This window comes from Cystoisospora suis (assembly GCF_002600585.1).
Source record: "Cystoisospora suis strain Wien I chromosome Unknown contig_2654, whole genome shotgun sequence".
NCBI lineage: Eukaryota > Apicomplexa > Conoidasida > Eucoccidiorida > Sarcocystidae > Cystoisospora > Cystoisospora suis.
In genome coordinates this window covers 1-14276 of record NW_027155452.1, presented here as the reverse complement: position 1 = coordinate 14276, position 14276 = coordinate 1, and the positions used below count along the sequence as shown (strand labels likewise).

The following is a 14276-nucleotide window of genomic DNA, read 5'->3' as shown; positions in this document are numbered from 1 at the left end:
CCCGCCCTTCCCCTCCGCGAACCACGATGACTCCGATGAAGCTCCTCGCAGTAACTGTGTTCCAGCAGTGGCGCTTTTGGTTACTATAACGGGAACGTAGCGTGGATTCATGACCTGTCAGCATTTTGAGATAAGATGCGATGTCTCACACACAGCTGGACACGCAGGTATTCGTCATGTACACTTCTACTGATTGTGCTCGGACACTGCAAGCGTATAGCCAAGAAACGGAGCTGAGAGCGGCGCTACTGCCGATGTGATCTCTGAAAGTTGGTTTTCTCCCCACCAACCGGGCACAGCGGCTCCACTACTTCATACGCTGTTGCTCTGTACGACCAGTAGCTGAGGACCAACGTGCAAGCCCNNGTGCGAAACTTTGTTCGACCTTACCCGCGTGGCTGTCCAAAATCTTGCGAAGCCAAATAACTGCCAGGCTCTTGAAGTCATCAATGTTAAGCCGTCCGCCACAAATTCCGTTCCCAGTGCCGACACCAAACTCGCTCATCTCGGCACGAACGTGGCTCGGGTCCAGGCAACCTGAGGGAGGCACGACAGACACCGCGGAATTGGCGTCTCTTCCATGTGCGGTTCCAGAAGACGATCCCGTGCGCGGAAAACATCATACGGCTAGTTTTGTCGGGTCCACCGAAGCAGCCAAGATCCCACCCAAACGAACCCGTTCAACCATACTGCTTCTGGGCACTAACAACACTTCGCGATGACAAACTTGTCTGCCGTACTAGCTTCGACCGAGTGTGTCCAGCCAAGGGTCCAGCTGCGCTCATGGGAGAACCATACTCCGACGAGGCACCACTCTGTGCCATTAAGGGGGTATTATCTATGTACGGCTGCCTCAGCAGAGGATGTACGCAGATGTCGCTTCCCTGGTGGGTTTTCTGTGCGAGCTTACTTACCGGATGCATCTGCGAACCGCGTCACGTATTCGATGAGGCCGTACTGCATCAGCAAGTGACGAATGATCGGTTCCAGGGTAGCATACGGGAGAGAGCCTTCTTGTTGAAGGTCATGGCAGGCGAAGGCCATCTCTAACTGTTGCTCCAAGCCAGGGTAGAGCATATACACTTCCCGTTTGATATTCCTCCGCTCTTCAACTGTCAACTTCTGACCCATTTTGACGGAGTGGCAATGAGAGCTGAAGACAGCGCAGTCACACGCACAGAGGCACAGGAGTGGCACGTCGCAACTTCCCGGCGCCCTCAGAGTGCCACAGGAGCACGGATCTTGTCTGGAGCGGTGCCGCCCGGCGCGATAGATCGTTACCGAGCATGGCTTCTCCGAATAAGAACCACGCAACAGGAAACAAAACGAATGCAAAGCAGAAAAAAAACTCACGATCCAAATAGAAAAGAAATCTTCCTTTGCACCAGGCTACCCAACCGCGACAGGAGATCGACCGATGTCGGCATGCTTGCGGAGAGGTCACTCCCGCACCGCAGCCAGAAATGGTGAGGAAAGGCTGTGTAGTAGAGGCAAGCCTCGCAAATAAACACTCACCAGGAGTAAGAGGCAAGAAAAGCCGCTAAGCAGTCGAAGTGGGACGATCAAAAACGTGAGAAGATAGTCTGACGCACGACGGTGGTCTAGCTCTTCGACCGTGACAGCTGGTCAAGACTGTAACACAGGGTTTTGGCTCGACGGTCACGTCACCACTCCGGTGCAGATTTCGGGAACACGGGAAGTATAGCAGGCATAACTAAAAAACTGCGTTTCCAAAGTGTCGACTGCTTGGGTAGATGACTTCCACTGTCGCGAAAAGAATGTGAAGCTTGGATGCGGAACAAAATCGCGAAGAGGAAAGGTTGTCACGCTGGGCCGTCCAAGCGATGATTGCGATGTGGCTGTCCCGGCTGCCAACCGCAAGGTCAGCTGGCGCGCGGCCACCCCAGCCCCGCGTTGCTGGCTGGGACCAGGCTCGCGCTGAGTTGGTCCTGCTGAGGGTGGCGGCGTCACTTTAGTATGCCAACTAGCACCTCTCCCCGACAGGCATCACGGTTGTTCGCCAAGGCAGCGGCACCGTAGGGCTACGTTTGTAAACTGGCGGGACCAGCCCGTATCCAGAAGCTTCTCTGGCTCACTCTGCACATCGCGGGGCATCGACACGCGCCAAGTCACTTTTTCTTCAGAGCCCAGACCCGACTTCCCCTGGCCAGTGTACGATATTATAAATGCGCTCGCTACAAGACCGCCCTCGCGACGTTGTCACCGGAAGGCCATTTATGGCACCGCCTGCAATGTCAGCTTCATGCGGCAGTGTCCGGGCTAGCCACAGCATCGGTGCTGTCACCTGATACCGGGAAGTTGTTGTTTACGCAGCACAGAGCAGGTGTGACTGTGCTGCTCTGGGGACACCGTTCGCGCACAGCAGCGCCGAAGGTCCGTCACGGTAGCGTGTGTGCCAAGTTTCCTGAGCAGTTTTCGAGCTCGGTCTCAGTTTCGTAGAGAAATTAATTTTTTTTCATAGGAGCCTGTCCGTGTCACGAAGCATCATCCGGCAGAACGTGGGTTTCCGGAGCCGTTTCGCTCTTAAATTTCCACACTGCGCCCGCCTGGGGCTTCCCGACGGCAGCCGAGTGTGACAGCGAGTTTAGCGACGTCCACGAAGGCGAACATGCCTTCTGTTGCTGTCGGGCTTGCCCGTAGGCGGAGCCGCGACTCCGACTTTCACCCTTCTGACAGATGAGAGTGACACGAAGCTGTTTGCGTATAGGATCAAGGGTTTATGTGTGGTTCCATGCCTAGCAGCGGTCTTCGAGAAGCTTAGAAATTCCGCGTGTCATCTAGCGATCATCAGAGTGTTAGGTAATTGCTCGGTCCCCCGAGTATGGGGAAGGAATAGCGAAGAGACGGCCTGAACCACATCTGGGCCTTGGCAATTGGTGTGTGCCAAGCAGTCTGAAGAGTAGCCGAGCCTTAGATGTTCCGGGAACGTAAAGCCAGGTGCACCCCCTGACGACTACGGTCACAGTCGCGGGGTTGAGGTACCGGTTCGGTGAGAGCTCCTACCTGTCTAGGTAGTGGTGGGCCGCCCTTGGGAGGTTCGATGTGACCTGCTCGCTTTCTGGGAGGGCCATGACCGTGGTCTTCTGTCCCGGCTAGCCTCCCTGGTTACTGTGGCATCGCTGGCACGTTTAGAAGTTGGCCACTCAGAGAAGAGTTACACAGGAAGTCAGAGAATAGGTGCCTACGACAGTACGCCAGAGAGTAATGCCAGTCCCCGCTCCGCTGCTCGTGCTGCGCTTTCGTATGGCTGGCTGTGCTCAACTCTTCAAACTAGAGGTGCGCAGTGTGTGAAGCTGTCTGCAGTGGCTATGGCAGGCAATCAATGGGCGGGGCGCGTACCCGGCGCGCTAAAGCGACAGCGACACTATGCTGAGTGGGGCCCGAGAAGCTGTTCTTACGTGGTCTCAGAACTTGTTGTCAGCCGGCAGCGGGGACCTCAGTGCCTCATTGCATTGACGGATGGAGCCATACAACGATGACACTCTGCGCCCTGACCGGGCACACGTGCACGGAAATTAGGACGCGACAATGCTCTATACTCGGGCCGCACCTCAGCAGCCTCAAACAAAATGGCCCTGAAAGAGCCGCAGCGTTTGCTAACGAGGGATACTGCAGGCGCTGAAACTGTCAGTCAGCACTGTTGTACCTCTGGGGATTCGCCCTAGACGCTAATCCACAGTTGACTCACTCTTGCACACGAGGCCATCCTTGTGGTATGCCCGAAGTGCGCTGGAGCGCCTGTCAATGTACCCTGAGTGCAGTGCCACCACGAAGGAGGAGCCCAGAACGCGAGAGGCGACCCAGCGGCGATTGTCTAAAATCGCCCGAACAAGCGGGCCACACCGCGCCCAAAGCCAATCTCCCCGTTTCGGCTTGCGATGTGTTGCCTCGTAGATGCGCAGCACTGATGGTAGTTGCGGTCCTGCAGCTGACCGGATTCAACTGCAGAACCCAGAGGAACCCCGTACCTGGGGACCGGACATGGTGTCCACGCTGCACAATGTACAGACTAGCTTTTGCTGTAAACGTACTTCGTGGCCTTCGTCTGTGATCGACGCCGAATACAACGAGAAGCTGTAGCCATCACCGTATGCTGCGTTTCCGCAGCCGCCAGCCGCTCCATTGCCGGTTTGCGTGCGGAGGATGCGCGGACTATATGGCCGCACCGACCGAAATCTGTCAAGGTTGCTCATTCAACGGCGGCCCCCTCGGCGACGCGAACACATACTGGCTACTGTCTCACAATAGCATACACCGGGACATCTTGTGGTTGTGCCGCACTTACGCCCGCTCTTTCTGCCACTGCCACTCCTACCTCCAAGATCGTTTAGACAATCTCACGCGGTGTCAGTTTCGACAAGGTTCGACAGCCGAGTATTGCTCTAACATATTCTTTAGCCCCACCCCCGGGCGAGGCGAACAGGGCCGCCGCGCTGTTCGCCTTCTTTCCCGAGCTCTGACGACCACCCACGAATCTGACAACCACGAAAGAGTAGTCGTTGACTACTCTCCACCGATGTGCTTCAACCCTAAAGCTTCTTGATCCGAGGTGCTCACAACGTGGTACCGTCCCCGCTCCTGCATGTGGGGAAACTCTTTCCTTGCCCTGACCAGAACGGCTAACGCCACAACGCCACGGTTTTAACCTCTCATCTCCGTGTTAGCATCCATTTCCGTTGTGCGACTGGCCCCCACACAGCCAGGTCGTCCACTGAACTGCAGGAGCCCGTTCAATCGACTTCCGCCGCTTTGCGATTCTGTAGCTGCTGGGCGCGACCGACGGGTTTCCCCTGCCACTTTCCCTTCGCTGCCCGACACCCCCGCTTCTGTACCCAGACTCAGACACGGCTTCACCCGGGGACCGCCTCATCGAAGACACCAAAACTGCTTTCTGTTACATCGCACAGTCGGTGCAATTACCTTCGGCTGTGCCTCGGAATGAGGGCTTGCGCCTGGTGTGTCACACCAACACAACCCACGGCAGTCATCACACGTGTACACAAACAATGACTTCCCCAGGCACCGAGAGGTCAGCCAAAAAATCAGGGTTGCCTTTGTCTTCTACGTCCGAGGAGTTCCGTTCGCCAGCTTCTAACACTCCTGCCTCGGTATTAACACAAGAAGCGCCACACTCTCCTACCCTCGTTATCCAGCTGCCTTGAATGGAACCCACGGGCCGCCCGGCAAAGCACCTCGCCCCCACACACTGGCCTTCCGACAAGAGACCTGAGTACAGTCCGGCACTTCTTAACACGAACTCTCTCTCCCAACTCCGTTTGCCCACCGCTAACGTCACGACTCACCGGATGCACGCTACCCCACACACCCGTCTGTCAAGAGCAGTCAGCGACCTGTCTACTCATTGTCCAAAAAAAAAAGCGGACTACACCGAAGCTCCCAGCAGAAGCGACGCGACTCTCCAAATAAGAACGCACGTCTGTTCGCCCGCAGATCGGTCTCGAGCTTCTCCCTCCTCTCCCTCTCAAAAACCCTACCACTCCCTCTTGCACGCGGAACTACAGTCCTTCACCGGTACTTGATATTCAAAGAAATCATAGACCTCGATGAGTTGTAAGACCATGACGCCCTGATCATCGTGCTACACCCGAAATCCGCCCGCACTCCACCGGGACCTCTCTGCGTCACCGTTTTCACCTCCCACGATCTGTCGCTGCGGTGCACACACATGCTTTTGTTGTTTGCCCAACAGAATACCCGAGCTCATACCGACAGTCGCTCTCTCTCCCTGTATGTCTGTAGATATCTGGACATGCTCCACAGAAAGCAATGTGATGCGCTCCTGTGGATCCAATGCGCCAAGGAGGGATGACTTCCACTCTTTCCAGCCGGGGCGTTGCCCCGTGGCAACCGCTCGCGCACTGTCCTTCTGCCGCCAGCACGACCGCACACATTACCTGTGTGGCCGGAGTCGCAACGCTGCTGGAGAAAAAGAAGGAACTACCTTCGCATTTACTGAAGAGGTCGGAAAGACTGGCGGAAGCGGTTAATTACTACGTGGTCACCGTGAATCCGCCGCCCAATCTGATTTTCTCTACAGCCCACGATGTCCGGGCAAACTGACCGACAACGCGCAATTACCCATGCCCAAGCTGCCGGGTGGCATCCCGGCCTCTGAAACTCTTTGCCCAGGGGTATGCAGCTGCCGCGACGGAATCCCCTGTTGCAAGTGCCGACCTTCCTGCCTGCCGACACAATCCCCTCCAGAGGTAGTCTCGACCGGCCATTGCTGCTGCACAGGCATCCGCCTCGGGTCAACAGGTCCGGGCGCTCTTCCCTCTACCCACCCTGGCTGATGGGGACCTTGCTGGTTGAACGAGGACGCATGCGAGCGGTTCAAAAGCTGCTCGGACTGAGTTTGCCCGTGGGCTGGCCACGAGGTATGATGCATGGGTGGCGGCTGAGATACTTGCTGATCGCCCCCCTGCCCTCCTCCTGTCCAGCACCCTCTCGACGCTGGTCGTGAGTGCTGCATTTGCAACGGCGGAAGAACAACTACTGGGCCCCCGGCGGAATTCTGAGAATCTTCTGGCGAACCAGAGTACGACGGGTCATCTAATCTGGATCGGTGAGGCGGCGTCAACCACTCGGGAGACAAGGGGAGCTGATCAGATGCAGACAGGGGAGCCTGTTGAACCAGCTGCTCGCGCGCGTCTGCGAGCACGAGAAGCTGACGCCACCGAGCCACACAATTGCGCGCACGCCTCAACAGATCCTCCGTCATGAGAGCATCAGCGACAGGTGCGCCGGAATTGGAAGACGCCGGAATCGCCGCCGCGGAGGACGAGTAGTTGTCAGATAGAAGACGTAGCCGACTTGACAGCTCTTGCACTATGGCGATCGCGTCAATCAACTCGCACCTGAACATGCAACACGCACGCACGAATGTCACCATCTGACGGAGAAGCACCGCATCAACGCAGACCGACTGCTCCTTGCCGTGAAGGCCATGGCCAGCTCTGCAAACCGCCCTCTGCGCATCTCTCTGCATGGGCCGCAGACCGTTCCTACGTCTGCAGTCATGCGGACGACGCTTGTACGGAGTAGCATTGCTTTCCAATGACACCCAATCACTACGAAGAGGCCTATACGATGACTTAGCACTACTTAATCCTTCCATGACTCACTTTATCTCAACATCGGTCAAGCCTTGCCTGTCTTCCGTCTCCCTCGGGGCTGCCAGCACGTCCCCCGCGCCTCTCTGGACGAGTCCCCCGTGCGATTGCTGCAGAACCTTCTCTCGGCTACCGCTTTCACAAGATGATTGCAACAAAAACTCCTCGTCAGGAGATCCAGACTCGCACGCAGGCCCCCCGCCGCCGGACTCTTCCGGACGCGATTGCTGAGTAAGTAGGGGAAGAACCGCGGCTGCGATGGAGCCTGACTCCGCGGCATCAAATGGGGGAGCCGTTAGGCTGGACGAACTGGCTTCGTCGGCTGCTGCACCCAAAGGGACACCGAAAAGACCGGAATCTGCGGTCAAAGGACCTTTCGGAAGTAGGAAAGGCGATCTGGGATGATGTATATCTCTTCCTGGAGCGCTATTTCCTGCCGTGTTACGCTCTTCACCCACAGCCACTATGCGGCCGCGGTTGTGCCCCAGGCGATCAAGGCCTGCTGCACCGGATGCGCAGGAGCTTAGCGCCTCAACCCCCTGGGTCCCCCCGTGTTGTCGACGCATCTTCAGCTGCAACTCCTCCAGCTCTGCTACAGTCATCACCTGCTCGCATACTGCGCTACCAGGAGTGGAAGGTGGGCGTCCTGACGGGGGATTTCCACTGCCTGCACTTGTTCCTCCAGCTCTGGCTGCTCCAAGCAGGGCAGCTACCGTTGCATTTCCACTCCTGCGCCCCACCGGCGCTCCCGGAGCACTGCTCTGGTCTTGTTCCCCACCCCTCAAAGGGCAGTTCCTTGACGGAGGCGGACCGGGCAGTCCACCTCTAAAGACGGTAGTTGGCTCATTGAGATGATCACCACTTCCACTGCTGTCCCTAAGAAAAGCCTCGCTAGAGAATCCCGTACCTATCAAAGGAGGAAGAAAAGTCGGGTACGTCAGCTCATTCTCACTTTCGCCTCTCAAACCAGTTGAAGAGAGGCTGTCTCGCAAGGAGGGCAGTAGCTGACTCGCATTGAATTTCGCACGGTCAGCATCTCCTCCAGATGCATGGCGGCGAACACTCGCCCCTTCCTCCTCGGCCGGTGCGCTGCTGCCAATATTTCCTCCCGCGCTCACGTTGCTGTTGCGTTTCTCGCGGACCCGCTCGGCGCGCAAGCCGACGCCGCGCGAAGGCGCTTGCGCTCGACAATCTCCTCGGCCCAACACCCCAGGATCCAAACCCGTCCCCCCCTGACCTTCGAGGAGCGGGTCACTTCCAGACGCTTGGTTCGAAGCACACGCGCGTTGACCCGCCTCGTAGGTCGATGCACGGGCCCCACGACAGGAGTCCGCCTGTCTCGCTACACGCAGATGACGTAGCAGAGCCGTGCCCGCCTGCCGGAAGTCTGCGGCAGTTAAAGGCACTGCAGTCGTCGTCTCACCTATGAACTCTCCGGTAACCGACGGGAATGACTTCTGACCGAACACGCAAGCGTCGGAGTTGGAGCCCTCCTGAGCATTGGAAGTTGTGCCCGGCTTAATAGCGTGGTCCTCCAGAGCTTCGCTGAACTCGTGAAGAAGAAAGCAAGGAAGAAACGCACGTCCTTCATTGCTGCCGCTGCCTCCACCACACGGCGCTGACAGCGTCCCGTCGACGGCTTCACGTTCAGGGTGATCGGCTGGGAGGGCTATCCTGCTGACAAAAGCTTGCACTTCAGGATTTGCCGTAATGAAGAACATGAGTTCCGCTGTGTCGCGAGACGGGTTCGCGTGCATGGAGACTTCTTCCAGATGCGCCTTCCAAAGTAAGGCATAGTCTATAGTCTTGAGTGTGTGTACCGACAACCCGGAATCCCGTTGCCCGGACACAATTTCCTCTGGGGTCAGACACGTGAAGTCATCTGCCTCCTCCTCGGGCGCCTCATCACCCAACAGCATGTCCACACTTACTGCCCCTTGGCCCGAAGCGTTTGCAGGGGTTGTTGCAACACCAGATCTTTCTGAACCGACGCCACGCACGCTTCCATTGCCTCCCAATCCTCTCCTGGAGTCACCAGTGCGAGTCACAGCTGATGAGGCGGCCTGAGGCTGATGCACGCACCCTACATACTCAACCAAACAGAAATTCGTAGCCAGTCTGTGTAGCTGTTCCAGTGCATCGATGCCCTTTCTACCTGCGGCGACATTCCCCACGCCCTTAGATCCCAGACCACCACTAGACATCCCAAGGAGCTCCTGCTGCACGGCATCCACGACAAGCAGAAGAGTGAGGTCGCTCTCCGGTGCATTGGGAAATGACGCTAATCCATGTAACGGACCCGTGCCCCCCTCCTCCGAATCCCCCCGTGCCGATGGCCAACGACCACTGCTCTCTCCCCTGTGCACGATGCCATTAGCAGCGCAGAGAGCCTCCAGTGTGGAGAAAGAGAAAAACAACGGGGCAGAGGGGACGACCCCCATCTTCTCGCGTTGCTCTGCCATTCCCAGCACGGCGGACGCATCTATGAAAATATACAGCGGCAAACATTTCCCGACTTCCGCCTTATCAATCACCACATCCCCTGAAACTTCTACTGCAGGCCCATCCACAACCGAATGGCTTCGGGGACTGGTCAGTCCCTCTCGGTACCGGTCGCGATCTTCAGCAGTCTTGGACGCTCTCCCCTCATGCGCTCCTGAGGAGCGAATGTCCCCTCTCTTCACCTCTCGACTTCGGTCATCGGTTCCTTGGCACCCACCACGCTTGCCTCTCCCCGGAGATGACGCTCGAGGAGAGCCAACCGTGAAAAATGTCTCAGAACTCGTCACCGGGTTGCCTCCTTTTGAGTGGTCATTCGTTTGACTGTTGGCAGCAAGACCTGTAGAGACATCCCTGCGCCCGGAAAACCCTCCGGTTCTTCCCTCCGCTCCACCACTGCTGCTACGGGCCCGGCCTCGTGGCTGTAACTTGCTCCCGCTTCTGCTTCCCTTCCGACTGGCGAGCTGCCCTCCACCAGACCCCCCTGCGCTACCTGCTACAGCTGTGGCGCTTCCAATGGACCTCCGCCTCCCCGAATGCGACTGTTGGTAGCGCCTTGGTTCTCCGTCTCCCCCGCCTGAAGCGTGGCCACCCTTCCCAGTGAGAACGACGCCCGACGCGCGGGAAGACTGCGTCGGTGGAACACTTGGTCCCGAGTGCGCAGCTGCTGGCGGCGGGGTGCCTATGAGAGCTGGAAGCGGACCTGCAGAACCGCTTGACCTCGCTGGAAGGACAGGAATACTGCCCGATGAAGACTCATGGGAAGGTGAATTCAAGGTGCCGGACAAAGCCAGACTCGCTGTCCCACTGCTAGCGCTTTGATGCGTTATCATGTACAGATGGAAAATGGGGGCGAAGGATGCTGTAGCTCGGCAACACCTGGCTGGGGTGCAATGGAAATATGTCCCTTCTGTTGAGGCGTTGCCTGAGGCCGAGTTGCTGCCTCGAGAGGCAGCAGATCCTGAGCCGCAGTTCAACTTCTCCGCGAAGCAAGTAAACGACGGGGGCGCAAGACAAGTAGAAGAGGAAGACGAGCATGACGCGTAGTTGGCGGAAGCGCTAGAGGGAGCAGCTCCGCTTACAGACGGAAGAGGACGTTTGGACCGCACAGATGCACTCCACTGTTTCAGCAAAGAGACAGGGTCGTGAATGTAGTTGTACTCAAGACGAAGCCAGAGAGGGACTAGAGACCGCCGAGCAGAGTCATAACGAGGGTAGAGGTGTCTGCCCCTTTCGTCTCTGACCTGAGCCACAGCGTCCAGCAAACACAAGCAACCCTTCGCCGTGATCTCACAATGAGATAAATGAAGTTCCTCCAGAGGGGGAGGGGGGGACAACCGCTGACCGGGGAGAAGCGAAGAGGTTACATTAGTACTTGACCCGCTCTTGCCTGAACCTCCTCGGGACAACGTACCCGAAGGAAGAAGGGGTGCCGCAGACTGTATGAAAGAGGCAAGGACACTAGCCCCCGCGTCCCCGAGCCGGTTCTTATAAAGTTTCAACTTGGCCAGGCGAAACGAAGCCCCGTGGGACTGAAAGAACCCGAGCAGGTGAGAGAGACCCTCAGCCGTCAGGTAATTTTCAGAGACATCCAAACAGCAAGTAAAAAGAAAAGGGACACATGTTTCGTTGTTCGCTGCGGGAACTTTCCCACCGCTAGAAGATGATGAGCTGCCGCCGCTGGCAGGGGCGGAGGCAACAACCTGAGCAACGGCCGGGCCCCCGGCTCCCACGCCACCAGGGAGCAAAGGGGCGCCTCTTCCCGTCGAGGGAAATTGTCTTAGTTGGTTCTGAAGACAACTAGAAAGCCACTGTACGAATTCTCGAATGTCAGTGTCACGCAGTCCCTTCCGCTGCAACGCTATATGCAGGGAAACATGCTGTGACTGAGTCTGCAGCGAGCATACAGCTCGCCCACCGCGTGCATCGGCCGCGTTCCCGCTACCGCCGCTGCTACGGTCGAAGCGTAGCGCTGAACTGAAACGGCTATGGCGCCCGAAAAGTACAGATGGAGCGGGCAGAGGATAGAAAGGAGCCGAACCTGCCATGACAGCTGCTGGTGTAGAGCCAGAAGAAGGCGGGTACGACGACGTGTTGGAGAAAGAAGGACCGAAGTTGCTTAAGGGAGGTCGACACGGCCGCGAGGGTGCAATCGTGCCGCCAGCACGCGGACGGTCGTCTGGTGCAAGGTTTGAAGGAGGTGCCATCCCAACAGAGAGAAGAATGACATAACGGAGTCGTAGCGAAACGTGTGGAGGCGTCTGAGCAGAACTAGCACGGATTACCGAAGAAACTCAGGCAACATCCGGGTAAAATGACGCGTAGTGATTACAGAGACGAGAAACAGGGAAGAGAGCCCCACCAAAGAAACAACTGCGCCCCACAAAAAGTAGCAGTCGGAAAGCCGGAAAAGCCAGGTAACAACAGAAAGTGATCGACAAACAATGTGAACAGAGTACGGCAGTTTGACAAACACGTTACGTCCATAGGTTCGAATGAGACAACACTCCAGAAGAGATACAGGATCTACTTCTCAGGACAACAAAGATCAGGGGCAGAGGCGATGACACCTACTTGAAGAGCAGTATGCATGGGCAGTTTGCTTGGACTCAATCGTGCGGAGACGGGACGAGATGGAATATGTGTTCAGTCCTGGTGAACACGAAGTGAGTGAAGTGGGCATACTCACATGACCCAGGCAACGCAGCAAGAATTCAGCCCTGCTAAAATTGCTTCGCTTCGACCTCGAAGGAAAGCGGCCCGTAAAACACGTCCCTCAACGGCCTCAAGACCGGCGACTGAAGCAGGGCTATGACCCAGAAGGAAGATGCTAAGAAAAGAAGTGAAGAACTAGCTCAGAAACCCCGGGAGAGGGCCATGCTAGTGGCACGAGACTCACACGGCGAACTGCCCAGAGAACAGAAGAGACGACAACCTAAAACAGCGGCCCAGAATGGTGTGAACACCGAGAAACTGAGAGAACCGACCCCGCGGAGACTAGAACCGAGATACTCGGGGAGAGCCTGGGGCAGTGGCGACAACGAGCAGAGGCTATAGTCTGAAGATGTACTGGCAAGAAAGGCCCAACCTGGAAGAAAAACTGACAAAGTGGAGAGGGTTTCCACCCCTACGCTTCCTGAAAGCTTGCTGTTTTCGCTCCTCAAGAAGCGTCCAGGAATCTCTGCAAACTATGCAAAGCATTTGGACCATCACCGGAGACTCTACATTCCGAAAACGAGTTCGCTACAAGAGAAAAAAAAATCTACGGAAGTGCCGAGCAAGATAACAGAGCTAAGATTTCGCGCGACGAGGCTAAACCCGACCGTGGCTGCAATTTTGTCACAAGTTTCGCAACTTTGTGACCGCAGCAGGGTCCGGCGAGTAGGGAAAAGCAAAAAGTCAAACGTAGTTTCACTACGAAGACACAGGTTCGAAAAGACGCCTAAAGTGAAAGACAAGCCACTTGTAATTACCGCAAGATTCACTTCCCGGTGCTACCAGCACAGAGGCTCGCCACCAAGACCGGGAAAATCACCAGAAAAGTACAAAAGACCCGCTGAAAAAAACTGGACTAGGACAAGAATTTCGGACAAAGGGAGAAAGAACCGAATGGTGTAGGACGAGTTTTCCGGTTTTACGTGATGCCATGGCGGGTGGATCGAGAGTGAAGAGAGGCAAAGCAGTATGCACTGCCACAGCGACCTCGGTAACGCGAAGTGCTCAGTCGGAAAAGCTTTTACAACAAAACAGAGACTGGAGAAGCTCGGCCGCATGGCATGATGCAAGAAAAAATTGCGGGTGCTCGCACTGCTGATGCATTCTTCCACTCTCTCCTCCTGCTGCTGGCAGTTGTGACCCTCATCGCGCGCAATCGCCCCCGCCGACGGGCTCCACGTTCACAAGCTATTTACGATACTTACAGGACCCTTCCTCACTAAGCATAGAGCACGCGAATGGTGACACAAATGAGGATGTTCACCCGCTCTTTCCAACAGACACACCACACAAACCCGACAGCTTCTTGGAAGATTCTCCTACGCTGTCCGTCGCAGCGGCAGCCCCATGGTGTTGCGTGCGACTACGCGACCACGGGATGTAGCAGGGGGACTCGCTGTTGCACTAGCGAGGTCAAGGAGTACCATGAAGTCTTCGCTTCAGACTTCACCCCATGTTTCGCACACTTTGCACTGTTGGATGCCGGATCCGCGTCTACAGGGGGTCCCGGGCAGTTTATGTCGTCTGCCCGAAGCAAAAGGCTACTACACCGTGGCTTCGCAGGAAACATGAGCTGACTGGTCCGAATATATGGCGAGGCCGCATGGAAAACCTCGATTCTACTTTTAGGCGGTAGCCTCTGATTCGAGTTGGCCCTTTTCTGGAAGCAGAGATAGTGCTACCTCTCTCATTACGACGGGGTGCGGTATTGTGCTCCAGTGCTCCTTACGATCTGTGTCAATGGCTGGCGCCAGTTAGGTGAATGCGGAGACACGGGCGCGGTGTGCCGCGTTGCTACGCCGCCACAACAGGCGTTGTATCTGCACCCGCAAGTGGCGAGCAGCGCTGCCGCTTCACCCTGCGACAGACGTGCACGACGAAGGGACCGACGGAGACTCGGCGGGAACA

At 56.7% G+C, this 14276-nt stretch overlaps 2 protein-coding genes across 2 annotated transcripts; both read right to left on the bottom strand.

Moving 5' to 3' along the window:
* Positions 1 to 307: 307 nt before the first annotated feature.
* On the bottom strand, positions 308 to 2446 carry CSUI_005479 (g2 protein; the record flags this gene model as incomplete). The annotated part of the gene is made up of 3 exons (XM_068065655.1): positions 1516 to 2446; positions 915 to 1153; positions 308 to 537 (listed from the first exon to the last, which is right to left on the bottom strand). Exons 2-3 carry the CDS (start codon positions 1129 to 1131, stop codon positions 308 to 310), a joined length of 447 nt encoding a protein of 148 aa, XP_067922370.1. The 5' UTR covers positions 1132 to 1153; positions 1516 to 2446.
* Positions 2447 to 3861: 1415 nt separating this feature from the next.
* Positions 3862 to 13924, bottom strand: CSUI_005478 (leucine rich repeat protein). Its single transcript, XM_068065654.1, has 2 exons — positions 7167 to 13924; positions 3862 to 6899 (listed from the first exon to the last, which is right to left on the bottom strand). The coding sequence occupies exons 1-2, from the start codon at positions 11858 to 11860 to the stop codon at positions 6074 to 6076; spliced, it is 5520 nt and encodes a 1839-aa protein (XP_067922369.1). The 5' UTR covers positions 11861 to 13924; the 3' UTR covers positions 3862 to 6073.
* Between the last annotated feature and the right edge of the window lie 352 nt (positions 13925 to 14276).